Source organism: Podarcis tiliguerta (assembly GCF_965153285.1).
Source record: "Podarcis tiliguerta genome assembly, chromosome: 4".
NCBI classification, from domain to species: domain Eukaryota; kingdom Metazoa; phylum Chordata; class Lepidosauria; order Squamata; family Lacertidae; genus Podarcis; species Podarcis tiliguerta.
The window spans coordinates 1499455-1525102 of record NC_139537.1 but is presented as its reverse complement, the minus strand read 5'-3'; the positions used below and the strand labels follow the sequence as shown (position 1 = coordinate 1525102).

Below are 25648 nucleotides of genomic sequence, written 5' to 3'. Positions count from 1 at the left end.
ATGCCGTAAACTTTAGCCCAGTGGTCCATAACCGTTCCCAGTCGGCTAGCATTATGTTGTGACCCACATCTTGTGCCCATTTAATCATTACTGATTTCACTTCCTCATCCTGTGTATTCCATTTCAGCAGCAGATTATACATTCTTGACAATACCTTAGTTTTGGGTTCTAGCAATTCTGTTTCCAATTTTGATTTTTCCACCTGGAAGCCAATTTTTCTATCCAATTTATATGCCTCCATTATCTGATGATAGTGGAGCCAATCACGGACTTTACTTTTTAATTTGTCAAAACTCTGCAGTTTCAATTTATCTCCATCTTGTTCTAGTATCTCCCAATATTTTGGCCAATTGGCCTCCATATTGAGTTTTTTGACTGCTTTTGCTTCCATCGGAGATAACCACCTTGGAGTCTTGTTTTCAAAGAAATCCTTATATCTAATCCATACATTAAACAATGCTTTCCTGACAATGTGAATCTTAAACATTCTGTGAACTTTAACCTTGTCATACCATAAGTAAGCATGCCACCCAAACGCATTATTGAATCCTTCTAAGTCCAGTATATCTGTATTTTCAAGAAGTAGCCATTCTTTCAGCCAGCAAAAAGCTGCTGCTTCATAGTAAAGTTTCAAGTCTGGCAGGGCAAAGCCTCCTCTTTCCTTTGCATCTGTTAATATTTTAAATTTTATTCTTGGCTTTTTGCCCTGCCAGACAAATCTGGATATATCTTTCTGCCACTTCTTGAAACAGTCCATTTTATCAATAATCTGCAGTGTCTGGAACAAAAATAACATTTTTGGCAATACATTCATCTTTATCACAGCAATACGACCTAACAGTGAGAGTTTTAGATTAGACCATATATCTAGATCTTTTTTTATCTCCATCCAACATTTTTCGTAGTTATCCTTATATAAGTTCCCATTTTTTGAGGTCATAATAATTCCCAGATATTTCACTTTTTTCACCACTGTCAAACCTGTCTCATTCTGAAACCTTTCTTTCTCTTTTTCTGTTAGATTCTTTGTCAAAACCTTAGTTTTTGTTTTGTTGAGTTTAAAACCTGCTAATCGACCAAACTCTTGAATCAGTTCTAAAACCCTCTTCACACTGGACTCTGGCTCCTGCAATGTCAAAACCAAGTCATCTGCAAATGCTCTTAATTTAAATTGTTTAACTCCGACCTGTATCCCTCTTACCATCTGGTCCTTTCTAATCATATTCAGCAACACCTCCAGGACCGATATAAAAAGCAGAGGGGAAATAGGACAACCTTGTCGTGTTCCTTTTTCTATTCTGAACTCTTCAGTCAAAACATTGTTAACAATTAATTTTGCTTTTTGTTCAGAATAGATTGCACCTATACCATTTTCGAACTCTTGGCCTACCCCCATACTATGGAGATTCTTTTTCATAAAACCCCAAGAAATGTTATCAAAGGCTTTCTCCGCGTCCACAAATACTAAAGCTGCTTTTGTGTTTATTCTTTCCTGTAAAAGTTCCAAAATGTCAATTATATTCCTTACATTATCAGATAGGTGCCTTCCTGGGAGAAAGCCTGCTTGGTCCTTGTGAATCTCCTCCACTAAAACCCTCTTTAATCTTCTAGCCAAAATGTCAGCAAAAATTTTATAATCCACATTAAGTAATGATATAGGCCGATAGTTCTTAAGTTGGTGTTTTTCCGATTCTGTCTTTGGTATGAGAGTCACAAAAGCTTCTTTCCACGTTTCTGGTGTCCTTTTCCCCTGTAATATGTCATTACATATATCCTTCAAGGGTTGAATTAGCCAGTCTTTCATTGATTTATAATATCTTGCCGTCAACCCATCAGGTCCTGGGGACTTGCCAAGTTTCATATTTTGGATGGCGCTCTCTACCTCTTGTTCTGTTATCCTGCAGCTCAATTTAAATTTACTTTCTTGAGATATTTCCGGTAGCCCATTTTCTTTCAAGAATTCCTCCATATCTGCTTCCTTCTGTGGTTGTTGTGAATAAAGCTGTTTAAAGTATCTTTGAAAGGCACTCCTAATTTCCACTGGGTTCTGAATAATTCTTCCTTCCTCTTCTAAATTTGTTATTGTATTCATTTTCTGTCTCTTCTTTATTTGCCATGCCAATAACTTTCCACATTTGTTTGCTGATTCGAAAGTTCTTTGTCTCATTTGTCTAACCTTCCATTCAATCTCTTGATTTATCATTTGCATGTATTGTACTTGATATAACTTTATCTCTCTCAAGATTTGTTGTGATTTTGGATTTGATCTCAGTCTTTTTTCACCTTCCTTAATCTTTTCCAATATCTTTTCTCTTTTTTCCTGTTGTAATCTCTTCTTGAGTGCGTTCTGTTGTATCAAAAATCCTCTCATAACAGCTTTACTTGCGTCCCATACAGTTCTTTTTTCCACCGTAGTGTTTAAATTTATCTCAAAATAGTCTTTCAGAGTTTTCTGGGCCTTCTTGGTTATTTCCTCATCTCTAAACAGAGAGTCATTCATCCTCCATCTGAAAGAACCAGTTGGTTGTAAGTTCATTACCATCTTTACAGCATTGTGGTCGGAGTAAGTCTTTGGGCAGATTTCTACTTTTTTTGTCTTTGGTGCCAGTCCTCTTGTGATCCAGATTTGGTCAATTCTTGTCCATGTCTTTTTGGCTTCAGAAAAGAAGGTTCCTTCTCTTTCTAAAGGATTTTTGGTTCTCCAGATATCCACCAAGTCCAGGTTATCAGTCAGTTCAAAAAAAGTTTTCGGTAGTCTCCCATCTTTGGTGACTACCTGCCGTTGTGCCTTGTCCATATTTGTAGAAACAACTCCATTCATATCTCCCATCAAGATCACATTGTACTCCAGATAGTCCATCAATGTCTCATGTAACTTTTTGAAAAATTCCGATTTTCCTTCGTTCGGTGCGTATACGCCAACAATCAGATATTTCTGTCCATGGTGTTGAATTTCAATTGCCAAATATCTTCCTTGTTCATCTTTAAAAATTAATTTTGGTGCTAGGCTCTCTTTTGCATATACCACCACTCCTCTTTTTTTAACTTTGTCCGATGAAATAAACTCTTGACCTAGTCTTTTATTAATTAGAATTTTTCTATGGAGCCTAGTTACATGTGTTTCCTGTAAACAAATCAAGTCCAATTGTTCTTTTTTTAAAATGTGAAAAATTGATTTTCTCTTAGAAACCACGTTTAGACCGTTGCAGTTCCAGCTTAATAGTTGCAGAGACATCTTGAAATTGGTCTGCTATATTCCTCCAGAAGCTCCCAATGTGTCTTCTTTCTCTTCTGGTCCCGGTGGTGTCGTCTTGTCCAAATCCAAGATTGCTTTAGCTATATCTCTCCTTTTTCTCTCTTGTGTATCGGACGGGTCTTGGTCTTTAAAGAATTCCTTCTGTAAGTCCTCCTCGTAGTCCTTTAAAAATCTGTCTTTATCTTCCACTGATTTTATTTTTATTTTCCTTCCTTTTATACTAAACGAAAGCCCTTCAGGGAACTCCCACCTAAAGATGATGTTGTTCTTTCTCAGCTGTGTGACCAAGTCTCTGTAGCTAGATCTGAGGTCTAAGAGATGTTTGGGGATGTCCCTGAACAATTCCACTCTTGATTCACCAACTTCCAAAGGCCTTTGGAAATGTAGTCCCAAAATTTTATCTCTCTCCTCTTTAGATCCAAAGGTGACCAAACAGTCTCTTGTCTTGATTCTCCTGCTTGTTTTACCCAGTCGGAAAGCACTTACTATTTTGATTTCTTCTTTATCCAGATCCAGTTTCCAGAAATCTGCAAATTCCTGTGCAAGAAATTCCTTAAGACCTTCTTTTTCAATTTCTGCCAAGGATCTGATCCTGAGATTCGTTTGTTTATCTTTTAATTCAAGCATGGAAAATCTTGTTCTATAGTCCTCAAGTTGCCTGTTAATCGGTGGTATTTTTTCTTCTGTGGCCTCTGCAGCTGCTTTAGCTTCTTCTGCAATTTTCCTTGTTTTTGATGATTCCTGCAATAATTGCTGAATTAAATTCGTATTTTGTTTAATACAAGCTGTATTTTGATCTATTTTAGAAGATGTCTCTGACACCTTTTTGTTTGTTTCTACAACCTCCTCTGTCAATTTATTTAATGATTCTTGAATTTTTGCAAATCCTGTATTGAAAAGGTCCTCAGTTGAAGACATAGCTTTTGGTTTAGGTTGTACAGATGCACCTCCAATTGGGTCAGGTATAGAGGCTCTTCTTCCTGAGTAAAAGGTTTTCCCAGATCTTGTAGTCTTCTCCTGCAGCTGGTCTACTTTTCCCTTATCACTTGCCATACCACAGCAACTTATTTCAAGGTCACTCTCAGCTGAGGCTAGCTGTCAGACTTGAAGTCAAAACAGTGGAAAGTCCCCAGTCACTTTCCCAGCTGCAGCAAGCTGTCAGATTTTAAAACCAAACAGTGGAAAATTCCCAGTTGCTTTCTGTTTCTTTGTATCAGTCTTTGTAACAATCCTTATGTCCACCAGGGGGATACAATAGCCCCTGGGAACAATGGCTCCCGTCTTCTCCTTCTCCTTCCCAGCAACTTTGCAGCTAATTCCTCCCAGTAACAAGACTTAAACAGTCTCAGCTTTTAACAGTATAATCCAGTTTGCAGAGCTTAAAATCTCAGAGTCTCTCTCCGCAGTCCCTCCTTTACCCTGTGTTTTCAGATTGACAGATCAGAGCCGGGCGCGCCGGGCGGTGGTTCTGGGCGCGCCGGGCGCGCCGGGCGGTGGTTCCCCCACAGTCAGCTCTTTCTTACGCAGGCAATACAGTTTCCAGTCCTTCCCCCCCTTTTCCCTGCCACTTAGGGGGGGAAAAGATCCTTATCAAAACGCCAGATTCCGTTTCTTCAAAAGCACTTTTAAAGGTTTGGCACGCAAAAGTCTTTGTTTCCAGCTATATACAGAGCGGAAGGCTGACTTCCTGGTTAAACCTTACCGCTTCGGTTCTAATTTAGCTTGCTTTTTTAACTTGCCAAATCCAAAAGTTCCTTAATTTGTTTCTTTCCCTTTTAAAATTTGTAATTCTCCTACTCACGGAAAGTTCTTTTATAATCCAATTTGTCCCAAGAAGAAGTTGAGCGCTCCTCCGATCACGGCTGTGCGACGTCTCTCCGAAAAAGAAGCGATTGACTCTCAGCACCGCGTTACCCCCTCCACACTCCGGAGCTCTTCCTGAGCCCCAGAAACGTTTTAGGGGATCGCTGTTGGTGCCCGCCGAGTCCCACGGACGTAGGCTTCCTCCGCCTACGTTTTCAGGGGTTCACCACGTCGCCGTAGCGGTTGAACCCTGTTTTTTCGGAGCTCCCCCTCCGGTGCTCAGCAGGGGGCCGCCATGATCGCTGGCGCTCAACCCTTGCTTTTTAGGAGGGAAAAAGTGCGTCCAATGGTGCGAAAAATACGGTAGATACCGAGAGAGAACAGGACTGCGCAAGGTGCTCCGACTATAAAATTGGAGAAATCGAGAAATATATAGCCGCACCGGCAGAATATCTCTTCTTTCCCGCACCTAGAAATGAAAGAGGGACGCGGGTGGCGCTGTGGGTAAAAGCCTCAGCGTCTAGGGCTTGCCGATCAAAAGGTCGGCGGTTCGAATCCCCGCGCCGGGGTGCGATCCCGTTGTTCGGTCCCAACGCCTGCCAACCTAGCAGTTCGAAAGCACCTCCTGGTGCAAGTAGATAAATAGGGACCGCTTACTAGCGGGAAGGTAAACAGCGTTTCCGTGTGCGGCTCTGGCTCTCCAGAGCAGCGATGTCACGCTGGCCACGTGACCCGGAAGTGTCTCCGGACAGCGCTGGCCCCCGGCCTCTTGAGTGAGATGGGCGCACAACCCTAGAGTCTGTCAAGACTGGCCCGCACGGGCAGGGGTACCTTTAGAAATGAAAGAAGGGCCTTTACACTCGCCAGAAGCTCGGCTCTTCCCTCGCTGGTCCTAGATGGAGCCTTTAGAAAAGTCCCGTATTTTCACCTGTCCATTGGGAGAGATAGGCAGCCAAAACACTTGTTCTTTAGACGTCCCTTTTACGAAGAGGCACGTAGTAAGACCATTGATCCCCTGCTAGTGAGGCTCGCTGACCTCCCGCAAAAGCAAAACTTAGACCTTTTCCTCTTAGGCAAAGATCAGAAGAAGACCTGGATGGTCGCCAGATTCTGTGTACAGATCTGTAGGCGCAGACCATCTCCCAACTCAAAATAGTCCGTCATGAAAATCCCCAAACTCGGTTTCATGGGTGACTCTGAGTCAACTCCCTGGTATAGTTTATTGGTGTATATTGTTTTTAAATTTATTGTTGTACATAAATTGCTTGTTTTACTTCTGTGACTGTACCCCCAAGTGTGTTTTATAAGCTGATCTCTGACCGTAATAAATTATCTAATCTGACATGGCTCTCCTATCTCCTCTCTGTCTCCTCTCTTTTCCATGTAAACATACCCATCTCCTCATAAAGCTTGGCTTGATCTGCTTGGCTGGCCTCCTCTGCCAATACGGGGGCGGTAGAAGCAGAAAGAAAGAAAGAAAGAAAGAAAGAAGGGAAACGAACGAAGAGGTTTGGGAGCAACCATTCATACATGTTTCCTCTGTTGTGCAATGACGCTGACCCGTGTCACACACAGCAGAAGTCCTACTGATAGCCTTATTTAAAGAAGCTAGATTTCTATCTGCTAGATTTCCCAGGGGGCTCTGAATAATTCTTTTTCTGGAAGGGGGGGGGTAACCTCCTCCCCTCCCCCCCCCAAAGATCTAAAGGAAGGAGACAGTTCCTGCGACCTCGCCCCTCCCTGGCAGAACCCCCTGCACACGGGGTCTGCCCTCCCCACATGAGCCACCCTCCCCTGCAGCATCCCTGGGACCCCCCCCCTTCTCCCCACAGCACCCTGGGGGGGGGAGGAAGAAGAGACTCACCAGATCCCCTTGGAAGAGAGCAAAGCAGCATTTGCAGCAGAGGAAAGCAACCCCCGCCCCGCCTTGCAGGAAGGGGAGGGAGGGTTTTTCCTCTGGAGGACCTGCCCCCCCTTACTTCCTGTCCTCTCTAGGAATGCAGCTCAGTTCCCTTTAACCCTTGCAAAGCCGAGTCCGCCCTGCTCAGTCCTCTCTGCCTTTTCTCTCCTGCATTGCAGAATCCCAGAGATGCTCATTTTGAGGGGACGCTCTTGGTTGGTCTGTGACCTGCTCCCTCCCTTGGCCAGAAACTGGAGGAAGAGGTTGCAGGGAAAAGGGGTTTGCAGGAAGCAAGGAACCTCATCCTAGAATGGGAGGGAGCCCTAAGGGTCATCTATTCCAACCCCTTGCAAGGCAGGAATCCAACCTCTGCTTAAAAACCTCCAAGGAAGGAGAGTCCGCCATCTTCCAAGGGATTCTGCTGCTCTTCCCGTCAGAATGTTCTTCCTGCTGTTTAGGCAGCTGAAACTGCTTTCTGGTCCTCTGGGTCCCTTATTCTGGGTGCTCCCCTCTAGGGCAGGAGAAAACAAGCTGGCTCCCTCTTCCATGGGTCAGCCCTCCAGATATTGAGAGGTGGCTCTCAGGTCTCCATCCAGGCAGGTCTCAGCTGAGGGAGGAACAGGAAGACACGCTGTTCCTGCCTCTCCTGGGACTACAAATTGCTGAGCTGCAAAATGCAGGAAAGTGCACATTTTGAAGGCTTTGGGTACGTTTTGTTAATGGAGAAATCTGAGGGCTCCCTTGGACAAAAAACAAGGACACCAGCCAGGAATACCAGAGCAAAACAGCAGCCAGTAGGCTTGGTCTTTCTTGAAGACTGTCGCGACAGGACTCCCACCTGCCACCAGGTGGAACAAGATGGAAGCCCCGAACAAAAGAGAACCAAAACTTTTATTAGCTGCTAATCCCCATGTTACACCCCCCAAACTACATCACTCATATATCATGGTAAGGGGAGGTGTGGTGGCAGTAATCTGAGCATCATGGACCCTGCCCCATGGTTCCCCTTGCCCTCCACCAAACACTCATGGAGTGTAACAAAATAGATATTTACATTTCCCTGTTTCCCAGCCAAGTTAATCCCACCCTTTTGTCTCCATCTGGGTTTGTTATTTCTGGAATGGCTACCTGTCTGGCACTCAGGTATCAGGATGCCAGGAATCATCACTCAGGTAGAGGGGCTGCTGAGGAGCTGAGCTCACATGTCTATATGAATTTCTGAAGTTTTCCCAGTGAGCCAGTACATAGATACCTTTATCAGTGAATTCTTACATTTGGTATTGTGCAGCAGAGGCCCTTTGAGCAGATAGGAAGAAACTGTGATGAAGTGTTTTGTGGGGACAAGTCACATAGGTCACAAAAGTGATGGTGCTGATTTTGGTAGTGGGCTGCATGTGCATGATATCTGCTGCAGGGGCAACCCCCCCCCAAAAAAAACTATGCATAAATTCCTGCAACATTTTGCCTTCCAGTGTCTTGCTATACCTCTTGGCTCATCCTACAAACTTTGCTGAGGGGCTGTGTTCCCCCTCCCAAAGCAGGGACACTGATTGGCTCCCGGGATGGCCTGTTTTGGCTCCCATGAAACTGTGGCCCCAAAAGACGCCCATTTTGGGGGGTCCTTGCTCTCGCGTGAGTTACGTGACTCATTCAGGAGCGTGGCCCTAAAAGTCGCGGGTCCCAATTTCCCTCTGCAACATGTTGGAGGATAGGCAGAGTTTGGGAGGACCACTCTCTTCATATTCTATGGCTGTGGGCGACAGGAGAAAGAGTGGACGATGTCAGAATCTTCGGAGGGCCAGCAGAGGAGCCCCCCTTGGAGGAATCACCACAGCCCCATAGTAAAAGCAGGTGAGGAGTGAGTCTCCCCTCAAGTTTTAGAAGGAGTGCTGCATTACTAGGCTGTCTCACAGGATGCTTTTTATTATGTCTTTATCATTGTTGTTGTGTTTTGTGCTTTTAATGTTGTACACCGCCCTGGGATACCCTGATAAAGGGTGGTATATAAATTGAATAAAAACTACTACTTCTCCAGCACTATAAGTTCCTTGTTTGATTGTATTTTTATGTTATAAAGGGCTCTGAGCTCCGCCTTCTGGAGTGCCAAGTCTTTTTGAGAGAACTGCTGTGGAGCTGAGATGAAGGAGGAGAGACCATTTCCTCTCCACCCAGCAGAGTTGTGGAACTCCAGGAAGACACAACCTGAAAGACAGTGCGCTATTTTATTATTATTTTTTATAACTCCTGCTTATGTTATATGATGTTCTGATGTATTGTAATTATCATAAAATGTATACATTGCTTGATTGTAAAAACACACACACACACTTTCAAAATGTTATTTTAAAATATTTTTATTAGTAATTTCAACATAACATTTTATCCAAAAACATATCATCCTTAATCCCCCCTTATTTTTCCCCTCTCCAAAAAACCTGACCCCCCCTCCCCCCCCCCCAGATTTCCTCAGCTCCTCTCTCTGGTTTCTCAACATATGTTATTTTCTGCATGTTACAAAACTGTACAGATCAATAAAAAGTTTGTAAATGTTTATTCAAAACACGCCAAGGAGACCAGTTCATTTTGTTGCTTCTATAAGTACTTTGTAATGGGTTCCCATTCATCTTTAAAATCACAGTTATCCTTGTCACATAGTTTGTGTGCCAATTTTGGCAATTCTGTGATTTCCATCAATTTCTCTTGCCATAGTTCTTTAGTTGGATTTCCTCATTCTTCCATCCTTGTGCTGTTAAAACTCTTGCCATCGTTGTCACATACATAAAGATATTTTTCAGTTTCCTTGGCAGGTCTTTTCATACAATCCCTAACAAGAATGCTTCAGGTTTTTAAACAAATGTTAATTGGAACATTTTCTTCAACTCATATCATTTCCCAAAACTTTTTGATTTCATTACAATCCTACCACATACGGTAAAAAGTCCCGTCTCTTTCTTTACACTTCCAAAACATATTTGAGCTAGTTTTGTTCATTCTTCCTAACTGCACTGGTGTCATATACCATCTATACATCATCTTCATATAATTTTCTTTCAGCAAGGAACACTCTGCGAATTTTAAATCGGTTTTCCATAACCTTTCCCAATCTTCCACAATAATATTATGACCTATAACTGATTTCACCTCTTCGTCTTTCGTCTCCCGTTCTAACAAAACACCGTATGTGCCTTTCAGCAGTTGGAATCTAAGTCTCTCCTGTATTTGTCAAAGGACTCTCTGAAATTCTGATGTTAGCCTGTATCTGCTTTTCATGTATGTAAAGGAAATGCCCTCTGGGAATTCCCATTTATATCTAATGTCTTCTCTCCTGAGTGCTATTGTTAAATATCTATATTTGGTTCTTCTAAGTCTCAATTTCAGTGGAATCTCTCGAAAGATATCTACTTTCTGTCCGGCAACCACATGATTTTTTTCAAAAACTGTTCTGAAGGATTGCGTCCTTCACTCTTTTTGTTACTAGTGTTAATAAAACATCTCCTGGCTGCCTCCGTTCTCAATTTTCACGCGATCTACTTTTGAAACAGCTCCCAACCAATCTTTGCTTTCTCCCAGCCATTCTGAAATTGTCTGTGTGACATATGTCTCCAAATTTGGCTCCGAATCGGATTCTGGAAGGCCTCTGTCAGGTAGACGTTAACTTATTACTTAAGCTAAATGTCACAGGATTAAACAAGGTACTACAATGGTACCTTGCGTTACAAACGCTTCAGGCTACAGACTCCGCTACCCCAGAAATGGTACCTCGGGTTAAGAACTTTGCTTCAGGATGAGAACAGAAATCGTGCTCTGGTGGCCCCATTCGCTAAAGTGGTGCTTCAGGTTAAGAACAGTTTCCGGTTAAGAACAGACCTCCAGAACAAATTAAGTACTTAACCCGAGGTACCACTGTACAGACACAGCTTCTCTTAAATTCCCTCCTCTCATAATCAGTTGTTACACTTCAGGTATCCAGAATAAATGCTAAAAGGCTTAACTCTGTTCCTGCTGCTTCTCTCTCATTCCCTCACTTAGTTATGACAGGACAGCCCAGCTTCCTTCATGGCTTCATACTTTGGTCCGTGAGCAAGGGGCCACTTTTCCTCGGTTCCCCTCTCTCTTAGCAGTCCCACTCCCAAGGTATTTTCCTTTGTATGCCAGACCCAGGGGATCATCTGAGTCCTTTTTACTGACTCAGAAATCTCCTCTTCCTAGAAAATCTCTCCCCTCCCAAATGGAAGGAGACCCCAGAAGAAGAGTCTTCCCACAGCTTCTCCCTCCAGATTAAGTCCCGTCAGAACACTCTCTCCAGACCCTCAACATGGTCTTCCTATCTCAGCTACGACTGTTAATAGAGGATGAGCTGCCTCACTTCATGGAATTAAAACCTCGCTCCTTCAAAGTATTAGAGTTCAAAGACTGTGATAAAAATGAAAGAAGAGCAAAGGGAGAACAATATCGTGGTTCTCAAAGGATGGATAACATAGGTTACTACAGGAGAAAGAAAATAAAATGATAATTATTATTAATATTTATTATTTATACCTTGCCCATCTGGCTGGGCTTCCCCAGCCACTCTGGGCGGCTTCAAATAAAATATTAAAATACTAATACATCAAAAATTAAAAGCTTCCCTAAACAGGGCTGCCTTCAGATGTCTTCTAAAAGTCTGGTAGTTGTTGTTCTCTTTGACATCTGGTGGGAGGGCGTTCCATAGGGAGGGCGCCACTACTGAGAAGGCCCTCTGGCTGGTTACCTGTAACTTAGCTTCTCGCAGTGAGGTAACCTCCAGAAGGCCCTCGGTGCTGGACCTCAGTGTCTGGGTAGAACTTCAAAGGTAGCCCCATGTAGAGCGCTTTGCAGCAGTCCAAGCGGGAGATGAGCAGAGCATGCACCACTCTGGCAAGGCAGTCCGCAGGCAGATAGGGTCTCAGCCTGCGTACCAGATGGAGCTGGTAAACAGCTGCCCTGGACACAGATTTGACCTGTGCCTCCCGATTGGAAGGGATCCAAATGGTCTTAATCCTCCAGGCGTGCCTGGAGTTGTTCACCAACCACTCGCTCAATCACCTTGCCCAAGAATGGAAGATTTGAGACTGGGCGATACTTGGCCATCGTGGCCGGATCTAAAGATGGGTCTGGGAAGGCTCCCTCACGGAGGAAAGCATTCACCACCCCACAAAGCCCATCGCCCAGTCCTTCCCGGCCAGCTTTTATAAGCCAGGATGGACAAGGATCAAGGAGACAAGTGATTGGTTTCACTCGTCCAAGCAGCCTGTCCACATCCTCGGGGGTAACAGATTGGAATTGACCCCACACAACTTGACTAGACAAGACTCTAGCACTCTCCCGCCCTGCTCCCACGGTGGAGTCTACGTCTTCTCAAATCGGAGCGACTTTGTGTGCAAAAAACTTGGCAAAATCATTGCAGGAGATCATGTGGCCTGTACTGAGCTACTGGGCCCTAATGGAGCAGGTGGTTCTGCTAAATTGCAAACCACCTGAAAGAGTCTCCTGCTGCTGTTTTCTGCAGATGTAATAGAGGCGGTGAAGAAAGTCTTCTTTGCCGTCGCTGTCACCACTTGGTAGACTTGACATTGAGCTCTAACCCGTATCCGATCAGCTTCAGAATGGGTCATCCGCCACCGGTGCTCTACCCGTCTCAGCGATTGTTTCATTGCCCTCCGATCCTTGGAAAACCACGGGGCTGTTCAGGCCCCATGCAATCGGAGAGGGCGCTTCGGAGCCAAACAGTCAATAGCCCTGGTTAACTCCACATTTCAGCGGGCCACCAGGAATCAGCTGAAAGGCCATCAATATGGGATGAAACATCCCCTACCACTCTCTGGAAACCATTCGGATCCATTAAGGGGCGGACCATCTGAATCGGTCCCACCTCCCTGCAGAGGGGAAGGTTCATGGAGAAGTCCAGTTGTACCAGGCAGTGATCTGACCATGGCACTTCTTTAGTTTCGCTTTTACTTAGTGTCAGATCACCAACATCCACAGAGGTGAACACCAGGTCTAAGGCATGTTCGCGGTTATGAGTTGGGCAAAACATATTCAGGGAAAGCCCCATGGAGGCCATGCTTTCCACGAAATCCCAAGCGGCCCCTTGTAAGGTCGTGCCGGCATGGATGTTAAAATACCCTAGGACAACCAAACTAGGTGTCTCCAGGAGAACATCCGCCACGACCTGGAGCAGCTTGGGCAGGGAATCCTTGGTGCAGCGGGGAGGTCGGTACACCAAAAGGAATCCTGTACTGCCCCTATTGCCCAACTTCCAGAACATGCACTCAGAGAACTGGGTCTTCGCAAAAGGATGCCTGCTACACAGGGTAGGAAACAAACCAATGCCTTCAAGTTGTTCTTTTTTTTAAAAAAAGAATGCCTAAACATGCAGAAGAACTTTTTGACAGCAAGAGCTGTTAGTGGATAGGACTCCCTTGGGAGTGCTGGAATTTCCATTCTTTGAGGTTTTCAAATGAAGTTAGATGGTCATCTTTCACGGATGCTTTACTTGCTATTCCTGCATCACATGGGAGGAATAGATTGCACCAGGGATCACTTCAAGCTCGAAAATTCTACAATTCCGTGATTCTCCCCTGTATGAATTCTTTGATGGTAAGTGAGACTGGCCTTATGATTGAAACTCTTTCCACATTCCACGCACTGATAGGGTTTCTCCCCTGTATGAATTCTTTGATGGGAAGTGAGAGAGGAGTTCTTACTGAAACTCTTTCCACATTCCACACACTGATAGGGTTTCTCCCCTGTATGAATTCTTTGATGGGAAGTGAGATGGGAGCTTTGACTGAAGCTCTTTCCACATTCCACACACTGATAGGGTTTCTCCCCTGTATGAATTCTTTGATGGCAAGTGAGAGAGGAGCTCTTACTGAAGCTCTTTCCACATTCCACGCACTGATAGGGTTTCTCCCCTGTATGAATTCTTTGATGGGAAGTGAAATCGGAGCTTCTACTGAAGCTCTTTCCACATTCCACACACTGATAGGGTTTCTCCCCTGTATGAATTCTTTGATGGGAAGTGAGATGGGAGCTTTGACTGAAGCTCTTTCCACATTCCACACACTGATAGGGTTTCTCCCCTGTATGAATTCTTTGATGGGAAGTGAAATCGGAGCTTCTACTGAAGCTCTTTCCACATTCCATGCACTGATAGGGTTTCTCCCCCGTATGAATTCTCTTATGGTAAGTGAGATCGGAGCTCATGCTGAAGCTCTTTCCACATTCCACACACTGATAGGGTTTCTCCCCTGTATGAATTCTTTGATGGGAAGTGAGATTAAAGCTCATACTGAAGCTCTTTCCACATTCCACACACTGATAGGGTTTCTCCCCTGTATGAATTCTGTGATGGGAAGTGAGATGGGAGCTCCGACTGAAGCTCTTTCCACATTCCGCACACTGATAGGGTTTCTCCCCTGTATGAATTCTGTGATGGGAAGTGAGACTGGAGCTCATGCTGAAGCTCTTTCCACATTCCACACACTGATAGGGTTTCTCCCCTGTATGAATTCTTTGATGTTTAGTGAGATCGGAGCTGCTACTGACGCTCTTTCCACATTTAATGCACTGACAGAGTTTCTTTCCAATGAGATTTCGTTGATGGGAAGTGGAATGGGAGCTCTGACTGCAGCTCTTTCCACATTCCAAATTTTTACGTGCCTTCTCCACTCTGCAGATTGTGTTGTGGTCACCTTTGTTCTTGATTTCCAATTCGTCACAATCTGCAATGGAGAGAAAAAGGGATTAGAGCCTCAGGAACAAATGGAGCCCCCAGTTATGGAATAATGCTCATTAAATTTGTTGTAGAGAAGGCAGTGTTCATTAGCTCTGTTATTTGTAATAAACCAATGTATTTATTATTGGATTCTAATCGTTGGTTGAATGTTGCTTTGTTTGAAGTAAGTTACTCATTTTAAAAATTTTGTACTTTTTCCATTGGATTAGATTGTTGTTATTATTACTGTTTCATGTTTATACAGTAGCACCTCGGGTTACATAACCCTCTGGTTATGTAAATATCAGCTTATGAAAGCGGCAAATCCATGCGCAGTGATCCTCGGGTTGCGAAAACCTCGGGATCTGGCCGGACCTCCGGAACGGATCCCATTCGCAACCAAAGGTACAACTGTATATGTTTTGGAAGCTTCCTAAATTGGCTGGGGCAACCCAGCCAGATGGTCAGGGAAAAAGCCAGATGGTCAGAGAAAAAGCTGTAATTTACTATTTGTTGTGGCAGTGTTTGGTTCCCAGGTGTTGTAGGGGGCGCTGTGAAAATATATGAGGTTTGTCACATAGAGGTATTTTTGGAATTTCCTGGCAGATAGGACGATCCCACAGGGAGCCTTACCAAGAGAGGACACGATCCCACGATTCTCCTCCATGACGTCCTTATGCAGAGTTCTCTGGTCAGGATCCAGCAACGCCCACTCCTCATCTGTGAAACGAACAGCGACATCTTCAAAGCACACTGGGCCCTGAAAGAAAAAGGGAAATGTCCTCCTCTGAGACAGCAGAAATATGATCTGCTACACAATGCTCTGTTGTTTCCTTCCTGTTAATTGCTGTGTTATTTCAATAGGATTGCTTTGCTGCACATTTTAGTTATGGGTACCTATTTTAACGCTTTAATTGAATTGTTTTATTTTGCATTTTAACTGTGGGTATTCGTCTTTTTGCAAATAGGTGGTACTCCAGCTTATGTTTACGTTATTCTGCCTACGCAAGCATTCCAGTTTCCCCGATGGAAGGATCCACTTTCTCCTCTCCTCGTGAGTTGTTCTGGGGAGGTTCCCTCCCAATGCCCTAGAGCCAAATTCAAGGGGTTCATGGGGGCATGGAGATGGGGAGGAGTGGGGGGCAGGCCCCATTTTGCAGCAGATGGGGCTGGCTAGGTGAATCCTGGCCACTATTTGTACTCGTCTGTCCGCTGCTCAGAAGCCTATTTTAGCATTCACTGATGAATATAGAAATAAAAGAAGCCTAGTTTGGATGGCCATCTGTCTTGAATTATCTAGCTGAGATTCCTGCAATGCAGGGGGTTGGACTTTATGACCCTTTGGGTCCCTTTCAACTCTAGGATTACATAAAAACAGCAACTACAGATGAATCCTACTGGCAACATTCAGAAGGCTGGCGTCACAGAGTTATATGGGCAGGAAATCCCACAGTTCACAGCTGGAGTTTATTCTTTATTAGCAAGAGCACGATGTTCACAGACTTGGCTGAGTTTTGGGCCTCATGAGAACAGCAGCTCATTCCCTGAGCCTCTTCCTGCACAAAACCAGTTGCAAAGAGTGAAGGCCCCCGGCTCCCCACAGCTTTCCAATTCCCCTCCTCTCTGGGGTTTCTTGCAAGCAATACACCAGTGCGCCAGTGTGCAGCCTGCCTTTGCTCCTCCATTGTCAGACGTTTCCTGGCTCTAAGAGACAAGCAGGGAGGGTGGATTCTAGCAGAAGGAGAGGGAGCCCCCAGTGGCTCCTCCTTCTCCTGACTCACCTCTGCCTCTCGACCTCCCTCCTCCCACTCGCCTCCTTCCTCTTCTGCCTCTGATTCTGCACTGCATTCTGCCACAGAGTCTCCCAGCTCACTAAGCCCTGTTGCCCCTTCAGCTTCTGACACCTCCTCTTCCCAGGCTTCTCCCTCTTCTCCATCTGACCACCCATCCTTGTTCTACCGTCACTCCTTGGGCTCTGAGATGTCTTCCTTTCCTGGTTCCCCGGCTGCTTCCTCCCACCATTCCTCTGTGCCCAACCAGTCCATGACATTGCTCCATCCCTCGGCCTCTGTCCCCACAGGATTGTTGAATTTTTTCTTTAAATGTAAAGGTTTGTCATTGTTTCACCCTATGTGTATATCTTTAAGGGGCCAGAGGAAAATAACGAGATCCAGCTTTACAGCTGGGAAACATAGCAGGTGCTGCTGAGTTGCATTGATTAAGCTGTGTCAGGAATTGGGTGTAGTATATAAGGAGCAGCACCTAGCTCTGCCATTACCCTGGGGGATGGGTTGGTGGTTGGGTCTGGTTTGTTTGTTAATGTATTTAGTGTAAAAGGAGTTTTTGTTTTTGAAATTAAAATCTTGTTTAAGTTATTTTTGAGTCCCTTTTTAATGCATGGTCTCCCCAGCAAGCTCTCTGCAGCGCTACCATACTGCAAAAAGCCAACAAGGATAGCTTCCCCATACCTGATCTGGTTCCACAGCCGCTGCTTCCCTTCTGCCCCCATGAAAAGATGGATCAGGAGGTCTTGCCGGCATCATTCTGTCACCTGCAAAAGAAAAAAGGTAAGCAGGACGCCAGGAGTGCCTGCTTCTCTCACAGGTGAAACAGGACATCTCTAACTACAGATGGGCTTTGAGAAAGCCTTACCTGCTCAGTGCAGTTGAAGATTTAGGCCCATTTCATGTTAGGTGTGCAAAAATAAGTTTCCCGTCCTCTGAACCCTTATTCCCAACCCCCCCCCCCCAAAAAAAAACCCCAAGATGAAAAGAACCATCAGATGAGTTGGAAAGCCAAAAGAATGAGACCAAACAGAGAAAAACCACCTTCCTCCTTACCCAGTGGCCTCTCTCTGGTGTCCAACGGAGGCCTCTCTGCCTCACAGGAATCCAGGTCCATTTCTGCAAAATGATCCCTTTTCTGAAAGAACAACAAGGATTCAAAACTGTAAATGAATGGTGAGAAATATTAGAAAGAGAACGACACAGACAGAATCTTTAAGGGTGTTAGATCTCATTCCCCGAAAAAGGATGGGCCACCAGCAGACCATTTTTGGATGTTCTCCATCGTGTTTGGAGCCCCTTGGGAGTATCCAGAGGAAAGTCTCTCTCACCTGCTTCCTCTCCTCTGCCTGACTCAGGAGGAAACCTTCGGCCAGGGCCACCGCCTGGGAACTGGTCTCCGCTCCACAATCCCTCACCCAGCTCTCCATCTCTGGTGGAAGAACAGCCAGGAACTGCTCCAAGATCACCAGGTCCAGCATCTCAGCTTTCGTGTGCCTTTCTGGCTTCAGCCACTGGTGGCAAAAGTGGTAGAGTTGGCTGCAAACCTCTCGGGGTCCTTTGGCCTCCTGGCAGCAGAACTGCCTCCACTGCTGGATCTGCACCTCTGAGCGGCGGGTGTCCTCCTCACCCAGGATCTTCTGCACAGAGTTTTCCCAGAACCCCCCACTGCTCCCAGTTTGGTTGGCATGGCCTCTTCCTGTTCCAGGGCCAGCTGTGTCTCGCTCACCCATCTGTGCTCTCAGGAAGCCTCTGAGAGATCGGAAGGAACCCTTTGGTCTTCTGCCAAGTTCTGTCTGTATGAATGAGAAGCTTTAGGAAATCCTACAAAGCAAATACATTGTTCTGTTACAAAAGCTGTACAATATCAGGAGAAGAAAAAGGTTCCCTGAGCAAGCATGGATGGGTCTTGCTGGGAACCAGGGTAGGATTGCACCACAGCCCAGACTCTGAGCTATCTTTCTAAAAAGGAGGAGGAGGAGATGTAGGCCTCTAGAAGGGAGATTGTGGAAATGTGGAGGCAAGCGAAGAGATTAATGCGAGGGGACTCAGCCTGGTTGCTCCTTCCTTCCAGTCAATGCATGAAGTCAGAACTGATTGACAAGGGAGTCATTGGTACCTCGTGAAAAATGACTAGGTGTGTTGAGTCTGAATCTCCTTTCTTGCAGCTTGAAGCCATTGGTTGGAATCCTACGCCCAGGTGACATGGCTCTCCTATCTCCTCTCTGTCTCCTCTCTTTTCCATGTAAACATACCCAGCTCCTCATAAAGCTAGGCTTGATCTGCTTGGCTGGCCTCCTCTGCCAATAAGGGGGCGGTAGAAGCAGAAAGGAAGAAAGAAAGAAAGAAAGAAAGAAAGAAAGAAAGAAGGGAAAGGAACGAAGAGGTTTTGGAGCAACCATTCATACGTGTTTCCTCTGTTGTGCAATGACGCTGACCCGTGTCACACACGACAGAAGTCCTACTGACAGCCTCATTTAAAGAAGCTAGGTTTCTATCTGCTAGATTTCCCAGGGGGCTCTGAATATTTTTTTTTCTGGAAGGGGGGCGGTAACCTCCCCCCCTCCCCTCCCAAAATATGTAAAGGAAGGAGACAGTTCCTGCGACCTCCCCCCCCCATGAGCCACCCTCCCCTGCATCCCTGGGACCCCCACCTTCTCCCCACTGCACCCTGGGGGGGGGGGAGAGAGAGGAGACTAACCAGATCCGCTTGGAAGAGAACAATGCAGCATTTGCAGCAGAGGAAAGCAACCCCCCCCCTGCAGGAAGGGGAGGGCGGGGCTTTTCCACTGGAGGACCTGGCCCCCCCCTTACTTCCTGTCCTCTCTAGGAATGCAGCTCCGTTCCCTTTAACCCTTGCAAAGCCGAGTCCACCTTGCTCAGTCCTCTCTTCCTTTTCTCTCCTGCATTGCAGAATCCCAGAGATGCTCATTTTGAGGGGACGCTCTTGGTTGGTCTGTGATCTGCTCCCTCCCTTGGCCAGAAACTGGAGGAAGAGGTTGCAGGGAAAAGGGGTTTGCAGGAAGCAAGGAACCTCATCCTAGAATGGGAGGGAGCCCTAAGGGTCATCTATTCCAACCCCTTGAAGGCAGGAATCCAACCTCTGCTTAAAAACCTCCAAGGAAGGAGAGTCCGCCATCTCCCAAGGGATTCTGCTGCTCTTCCCGTCAGAATGTTCTTCCTGCTGTTTAGGCAGCAGAAACTGCTTTCTGGTCCTCTGGGTCCCTTATTCTGGGTGCTCCCCTCTAGGGCAGGAGAAAACATGCTGGCTCCCTCTTCCATGGGTCAGCCCTCCAGATATTGAGAGGTGTCTCTCAGGTCTCCATCCAGCCAGGTCTCAGCTGAGGGAGGAACAGGACACCACAGGGCACCACAGTTCAAGAAGGACACTGACAAACTGGAATGTGTCCAGAGGAGGGCAACCAAAATGGTCAAAGGCCTGGAAAGGATGCCTTATGAGGAACGGCTAAGGGAGCTGGGCATGTTTAGCCTGGAGAAGAGGAGGTTAAGGGGTGATATGATAGCCATGTTCAAATATATGAAGGGATGTCACATGGAGGACGGAGAAAGGTTGTTTTCTGCTGCTCCAGAGAAGCGGACACGGAGCAATGGATCCAAACTACAAGAAAGAAGATTCCACCTAAACATTAGGAAGAACTTCCTGACAGTAAGAGCTGTTCGACAGTGGAATTTGCTGCCAAGGAGTGTGGTGGAGTCTCCTTCTTTGGAGGTCTTTAAGCAGAGGCTTGACAACCATATGTCAGGAGTGCTCTGATGGTGTTTCCTGCTTGGCAGGGGGTTGGACTCGATGGCCCTTGTGATCTCTTCCAACTCTATGATTCTATGATTCTAAGACACGCTGTTCCTGCCTCTCCTGGGACTACAAATTGCTGAGCTGCAAAATGCAGGAAAGTGCACATTTTGAAGGCTTTGGGTACGTTTTGTTAATGGAGAAATCTGAGGGCTCCCTTGGACAAAAAACAAGGACACCAGCCAGGAATACCAGAGCAAAACAGCAGCCAGTTGGCTTGGTCTTTATTGAAGACTGTCGCGACAGGACTCCCACCTGACACCAGGTGGAACAAGATGGATGCCCAGAACAAGAGAGCCCCCAAACATTTATCAGCTGCTAATCCCCATGTTACACGACCCCAACTACATCACTCATACATCACGGTTACATCATGAAAGGGGAGGTCTGGTGGCAGTAATCTGAGCATCCTGGACCCTGCCCCATGTTTCCCCTTGCCCTCCACCAAACACCCATTGAGTGTAGCAAAAGAGATTGCTGGAGGCAGGGGTGGGACCTGTTGGGCGTGAATATCTGGATTGGCTAAGCAGATGAAATGGACAGAAGGATCTCAGCCAGTGGGAAAGGCAGCCATATTGACTATGGCAGGCATAGGCAAACTCGGCCCTCCAGATGTCTTGCGACTACAATTCCCATCATCGCTGACCACTGGTCCTGTTAGCTAGGGATAATGGGAGTTGTAGTCCCAAAACATCTGGAGGGCCAAGTTTGGGGATGCCTGCACTATGGGTTGTGGACTCTCCATCTTTGGTGGTATTCACATACCTGTCAACTGTCCTGCTTTGAGTGGGGCGTCCTGCAATTCCAGAAGCCACCCTGGCTTAGAATCATAGAGTTGGAAGAGACCACAAGGGCCATCGAGTCCAACCCCCTGCCAAGCAGGAAACACCATCAGAGCACTCCTGACATATGGTTGTCAAGCCTCTGCTTAAAGACCTCCAAAGAAGGAGACTCCACCACGCTCCTTGGCAGCAAATTCCACTGTCGAACAGCTCTTACTGTCAGGAAGTTCTTCCTAATGTTTAGGTGGAATCTTCTTTCTTGTAGTTTGGATCCATTGCTCCGTGTCCGCTTCTCTGGAGCTTCTGATTGGCTCCCAGGATGTCCTGTTTTGGCTCCCATGAAACTGTGGTCTCAAAAGACGCCCATTTTGGGGGAGGTCCTTGCTCTCGCGGGAGTTACGTGACTCATTCAGGAGCGTGGCCCCAAAAGTCGCAGGTCCCAATTTCCCTCTGCAACATGTTGGAGGATAGGCAGAGTTCGGGAGGACCACTCTCTTCATATTCTATGGCTGTGGGTGACAGGAGAAAGAGTGGACGATGTCAGAATCTTCGGAGGGCCAGCAGAGGAGCCCCCCTTGGATGAATCACCACAGCCCCATAGTGGTCGTAAAAGCAGGTGAGGAGTGAGTCTCCCCTCAAGTTTTAGAAGGAGTGCTGCATTACTAGGCTGTCTCACAGGATGCTTTTTATTATGTCTTTATCATTGTTGTTCTGTATTGCGCTTTTAATGTTGTACACCGCCCTGGGATATCCTGATAAAGGGTGGTATATAAATTGAATAAAAACTACTATTTCTCCAGCACTATAAGTTCCTTGTTTGATGATGTTTTTATGTTATAAAGGGCTCTGAGTTCCGCCTTCTGGAGTGCCAAGTCTTTTTGAGAGAACTGCTGTGGAGCTGAGATGAAGGAGGAGAGACCATTTCCTCTCCACCCAGCAGAGTTGTGCAACTCCAGGAAGACACAACCTGAAAGACAGTGCGCTATTTTATTAATTTCCTTCCAGGGCAAGAAGAAGAAGAAGAGTTTGGATTTGATATCCCGCTTTATCGCTACTCGTAGGGGTCTCAAAGCTGCTAAGATTCTCCTTTCCCTTCCTCCCCCACAACAAACACTCAGTGAGGTGAGTGGGGCAGAGAGACTTCAGAGAAGTGTGACTAGCCCAAGGTCACCCAGCAGCTGCAGGTGGAGGAGCGGAGACAAGAAACTGGTTCCCCAGATTACGAGTCTACCACACTTAACCACTACACCACACTGGAGAAAACAAGCTTGCTCCATCTTCCATGGGGCAGCTCTAGAGAGATTTGAAGATGACCCTCAGATCCTGTCTCAGTCTCCTCCTTCCCAGGCTAAGCACCCTCAGCTTGTCCCACAGCACCCCTTCTTCAACTGGGGTGCCCAGAATAGGACCCAGGACTCTAGGTGGGGTTTGACCAGGACAGAATAGATCGGTACTATGACTTCCCTTGGACACTGCAGGCCAGAATTGGACTCATGAAGACTGTCTGCCAGCTGTCCAGTCTCCTCTGTGTAAGCAGAGAAGCTATGAAGAACAGGAAAAGCCCAGCCCCACCCAGAGCTTTCCTGGGTCAACTCAGTAGGCCATCTGCACCAAGGAACCGGTAGAGTTTATATTGTTTTTCTTTGGGTTCTGCACTTGACGTAAGTGCACTTCTCATCTGTTTCTTATCCAAACAGAGAGACTGGATCAAAGGTATGAGCTCCGCAGCCCATGCCAGGATTAATTAGGAAAGGGGTTGGAAATAAAGGGGACGCTACTGTAATGCCATTTTATGAATTTACTTTGCAATGCCGTAGGGCGTACATATCCGGACGCCTCCCCTTGAAAACGAGGTTGCAAAGTTGGAAAAGGTACGGAAAGGGGTGAAGAAAATGATCCGAGAGACGCGGAAATGACTTCCCATATTTGGTAAGGTTGCAGGAGGGTTTGGGACTTCTTAGTTTAGGCAGCGGTTCTCAACCTGTGGGTCCCTAGATGTTGTTGGACTAAAACTCCCATCATCCCTGAGCTCTGGCCTTGCTAGCTAGGGGTGATGGGAGTTGTAGTCCAACAACATCTGGGGACCCACAGGTTGAGAAAGGCTGGTTTAGAGCAATGAGGAAGAGTAAACATGATGGAAGTTTGTGAAATTGTGCCTGGCCTGGAGAACGTGGGCAGAGAAGTCGCAGGCATCTAATGAAGTTGAATGATGGAAGATTCAGGACGGGGGGGGGGGGGGAGGAGAGAAAGCCCTTCTTTGCGCACATAGTTATTTTTAATAGTTTAAGAATAGTTTTAATAGTTTTAATATTTAAAGCTGTATTGTATTAACACTCAATTGGGATCTGCCCAGAGTGGCTGGGGAAACCCAACCAGATGGGTGAGGTATGAATAATAAATTATTATTATTATTATTATTATTATCATCATCATCATCATTAGATGGGCAAAGAAAAAGCAAGTGATATGCATTCTATGTGCAATATACCATTGTGCCACCAGATGGTGCAGTGGAGTCCTGATTTTCTCTACCTGTTTTCAGTGTTTGAATTTACAACTTCTTTAACTGAAGCGCTTCTTTGAAACACAAGGAAAATGTGGAATTAATGAGAGTGACCGTCTCCAAATAAAACTAAACCTGTGCAAGCAGATGAATGGAAAAGTACAAATGATTCCCCCACCTCCTGGAATTCCCTAGGCAAACCAAATTTTGGATGCTTGAATCAAGGCAGCCAGAATTTTGCACAGGATTCCAGGTGTGGATTCTGACCAAGGCAGAAGAGAGCAGGACTCGGACTCCCCTTCCTCTGGACATGGTGGACTTCTGTGGGAGCAGCAGAAATGAACATTTGCCTCTTTTTCCTGCTGCATCACATGGTGGACTCAGGTGGAGATTGGGGTCCACCAAGTCCCCTAGACCCTTTTCACATGTCCTGCTAGTCAGTCCAGTGTCCCCTGTGCAGTAGAGTCTCTCCGCTAATCATCCCAAATTAAATATAGGGGACCCGCCTCAGGGTACACCAAATGAACAAATGTCTACGATTTCCCACTGGCTATTTTGTGGGGAGTCTTGTGTGAGGGAAACTGCGATCCAGGGAGTCTCAGGCAGGAGATTATTAGACAAGGAAAGTGTTGTTTTTTTAAAAAAGAGGATAGTGAAAGAAAGTTAGGTCAGGAGATGTCTTTTTTCAAGTAGATGTTAACTTATTACTTAAGCTAAATGTCACAGGATTAAACAAGGCACTACAGGCACAGCTTCTCTTAAACTCCCTCCTCTCAAAATCAGTTGTTACACTTCAGGTATCCAGAATACAGTGGTGCCCCGCAAGACGAATGCCTCGCAAGACGGAAAACCCGCAAGACGAAAGGGTTTTCCGTCTGCAGAGGCGCTTCGCAAGACGAATTTCCCTATGGGCTTGCTTCGCAAGACGAAAATTGACGAAAATTTTCGGGGGGGGGGGGTTTCGCTCCAAAACCCCTTATTCTGTATCGCTAAGCTGCTAAAAGCATTTTAGCAGCAAAACCGCTAATCCCCCAAGCCTTAAAAAGCCGTTTTTAGCCCTTAAAATGTCAATAGCGCTAATAGCGCTACTCCGTCAATGGGCTTGCTTCGCAAGACGAAAAAACCGCAAGACAAAAAGACCCGCGGAACGGATTCTTTTCGTCTTGCGAGGCACCACTGTAAATACTAAAAGGCTTAACCCTGTTTCTGTTGCTTCTCTCTCATTCCCTTCCTTAGTTATGACAGGTGTTTCCGTGAAATACTTTTGACACAGCCCAGCTTCCTTCACAGCTTAATACTTTGGTTCGTGAGCGAGAGGCTATTTTTCCTCGTTTCACCTCTCTCTTAGCAGTCCCACTCCTGAGGCATTTTCCTCTTTTTGCCAGACCCAGAGGATCCTCTGAGTCCTCTTTATTGACTTGAGAATCTCCTTTTCCTAGAAAATCTCACCCCTCCCAACTGGAAGGAGACCCCAGAAGAAGAAGAGAGTTTTCCCACAGCTTCTCCCTCCAGATTAACTCTCATCTGAATACTCTCTCCAGACCCTCAACATGGAAAGAAGAGCAAAGGGAGAACAATATTGTGGTTTTCAAATGATGGATAACATAGGTTACTATAGGAGAAAGAAACTAAAATAATATACCCCAAGACAACAGTGGGAGAGACACCCAGTGGAGACATTCGGAATGACAAATAAAAATTATTTAATTGGGGGGGGGGGAATCTAATAGGCAAATAAAAGACAACATAAGACATGTAATAAACCATATTGAATACCTAGAATGTAAAAATGAAATTCCCGCGGTATCAATGTTCATTGATGCTGAAAAGGCGTTTGACAACATATCCTGGCATTTTCTAATAAAATGTTTGGAAATGGCAGGGACAGAGGGCACATTCCTGGAAGGAATAAAAGCAATTTATTCACAACAAAGTGCTAAATTAATTATTAATAACAACTTATCAGAATCCTTTGAAATTTTGAAGGGTACAAGACAGGGGTGCCCTCTGTCACTGCTTTTATTTATTATGGTGTTAGAAATAATTACAAATAAGAAAAGGAAAACTTCAG

At 45.7% G+C, this 25648-nt stretch overlaps 2 protein-coding genes and 1 long non-coding RNA gene across 8 annotated transcripts in view; 1 reads left to right on the top strand and 2 right to left on the bottom strand.

Moving 5' to 3' along the window:
- LOC310675562 (uncharacterized protein) overlaps nucleotides 1-7146 on the bottom strand; it is a 98315-nt gene extending 91169 nt beyond the window's left edge. Inside the window, exon 1 of one of the 3 annotated variants that reach the window (XM_083436413.1) lies at nucleotides 6924-7146. The gene's annotated coding sequence lies outside the window, so the exon portion shown is untranslated. The remainder of the gene's footprint in view (nucleotides 1-6923) is intronic. The other 2 variants (XM_083436412.1, XM_083436411.1) reach the window with 2 other exon arrangements.
- The window catches only part of LOC310675853, a 53777-nt gene that overhangs the window by 14204 nt on the left and 13925 nt on the right, over nucleotides 1-25648 (top strand). Inside the window, exon 2 of the long non-coding RNA XR_014510245.1 lies at nucleotides 12408-12940. This is a non-coding gene — a long non-coding RNA (uncharacterized lncRNA). The remainder of the gene's footprint in view (nucleotides 1-12407; nucleotides 12941-25648) is intronic.
- Nucleotides 13129-25648, bottom strand: part of LOC310675595 (uncharacterized protein) — a 34806-nt gene continuing 22286 nt past the window's right edge. Inside the window, exons 1-5 of one of the 4 annotated variants that reach the window (XM_083436508.1) lie at nucleotides 17813-18305; nucleotides 17538-17619; nucleotides 17166-17248; nucleotides 15331-15457; nucleotides 13136-14704 (exon numbers count right to left, since the gene is read on the bottom strand). In XM_083436508.1, coding sequence (XP_083292634.1) covers nucleotides 13518-14704; nucleotides 15331-15457; nucleotides 17166-17248; nucleotides 17538-17619; nucleotides 17813-18214 — 1881 coding nt within the window. In that variant the 5' untranslated portion in view covers nucleotides 18215-18305 and the 3' untranslated portion in view covers nucleotides 13136-13517. Of the gene's footprint in view, nucleotides 14705-15330; nucleotides 15458-17165; nucleotides 17249-17537; nucleotides 17620-17812; nucleotides 18306-25648 lie in introns of those variants that run through there. The other 3 variants (XM_083436507.1, XM_083436509.1, XM_083436510.1) reach the window with 3 other exon arrangements.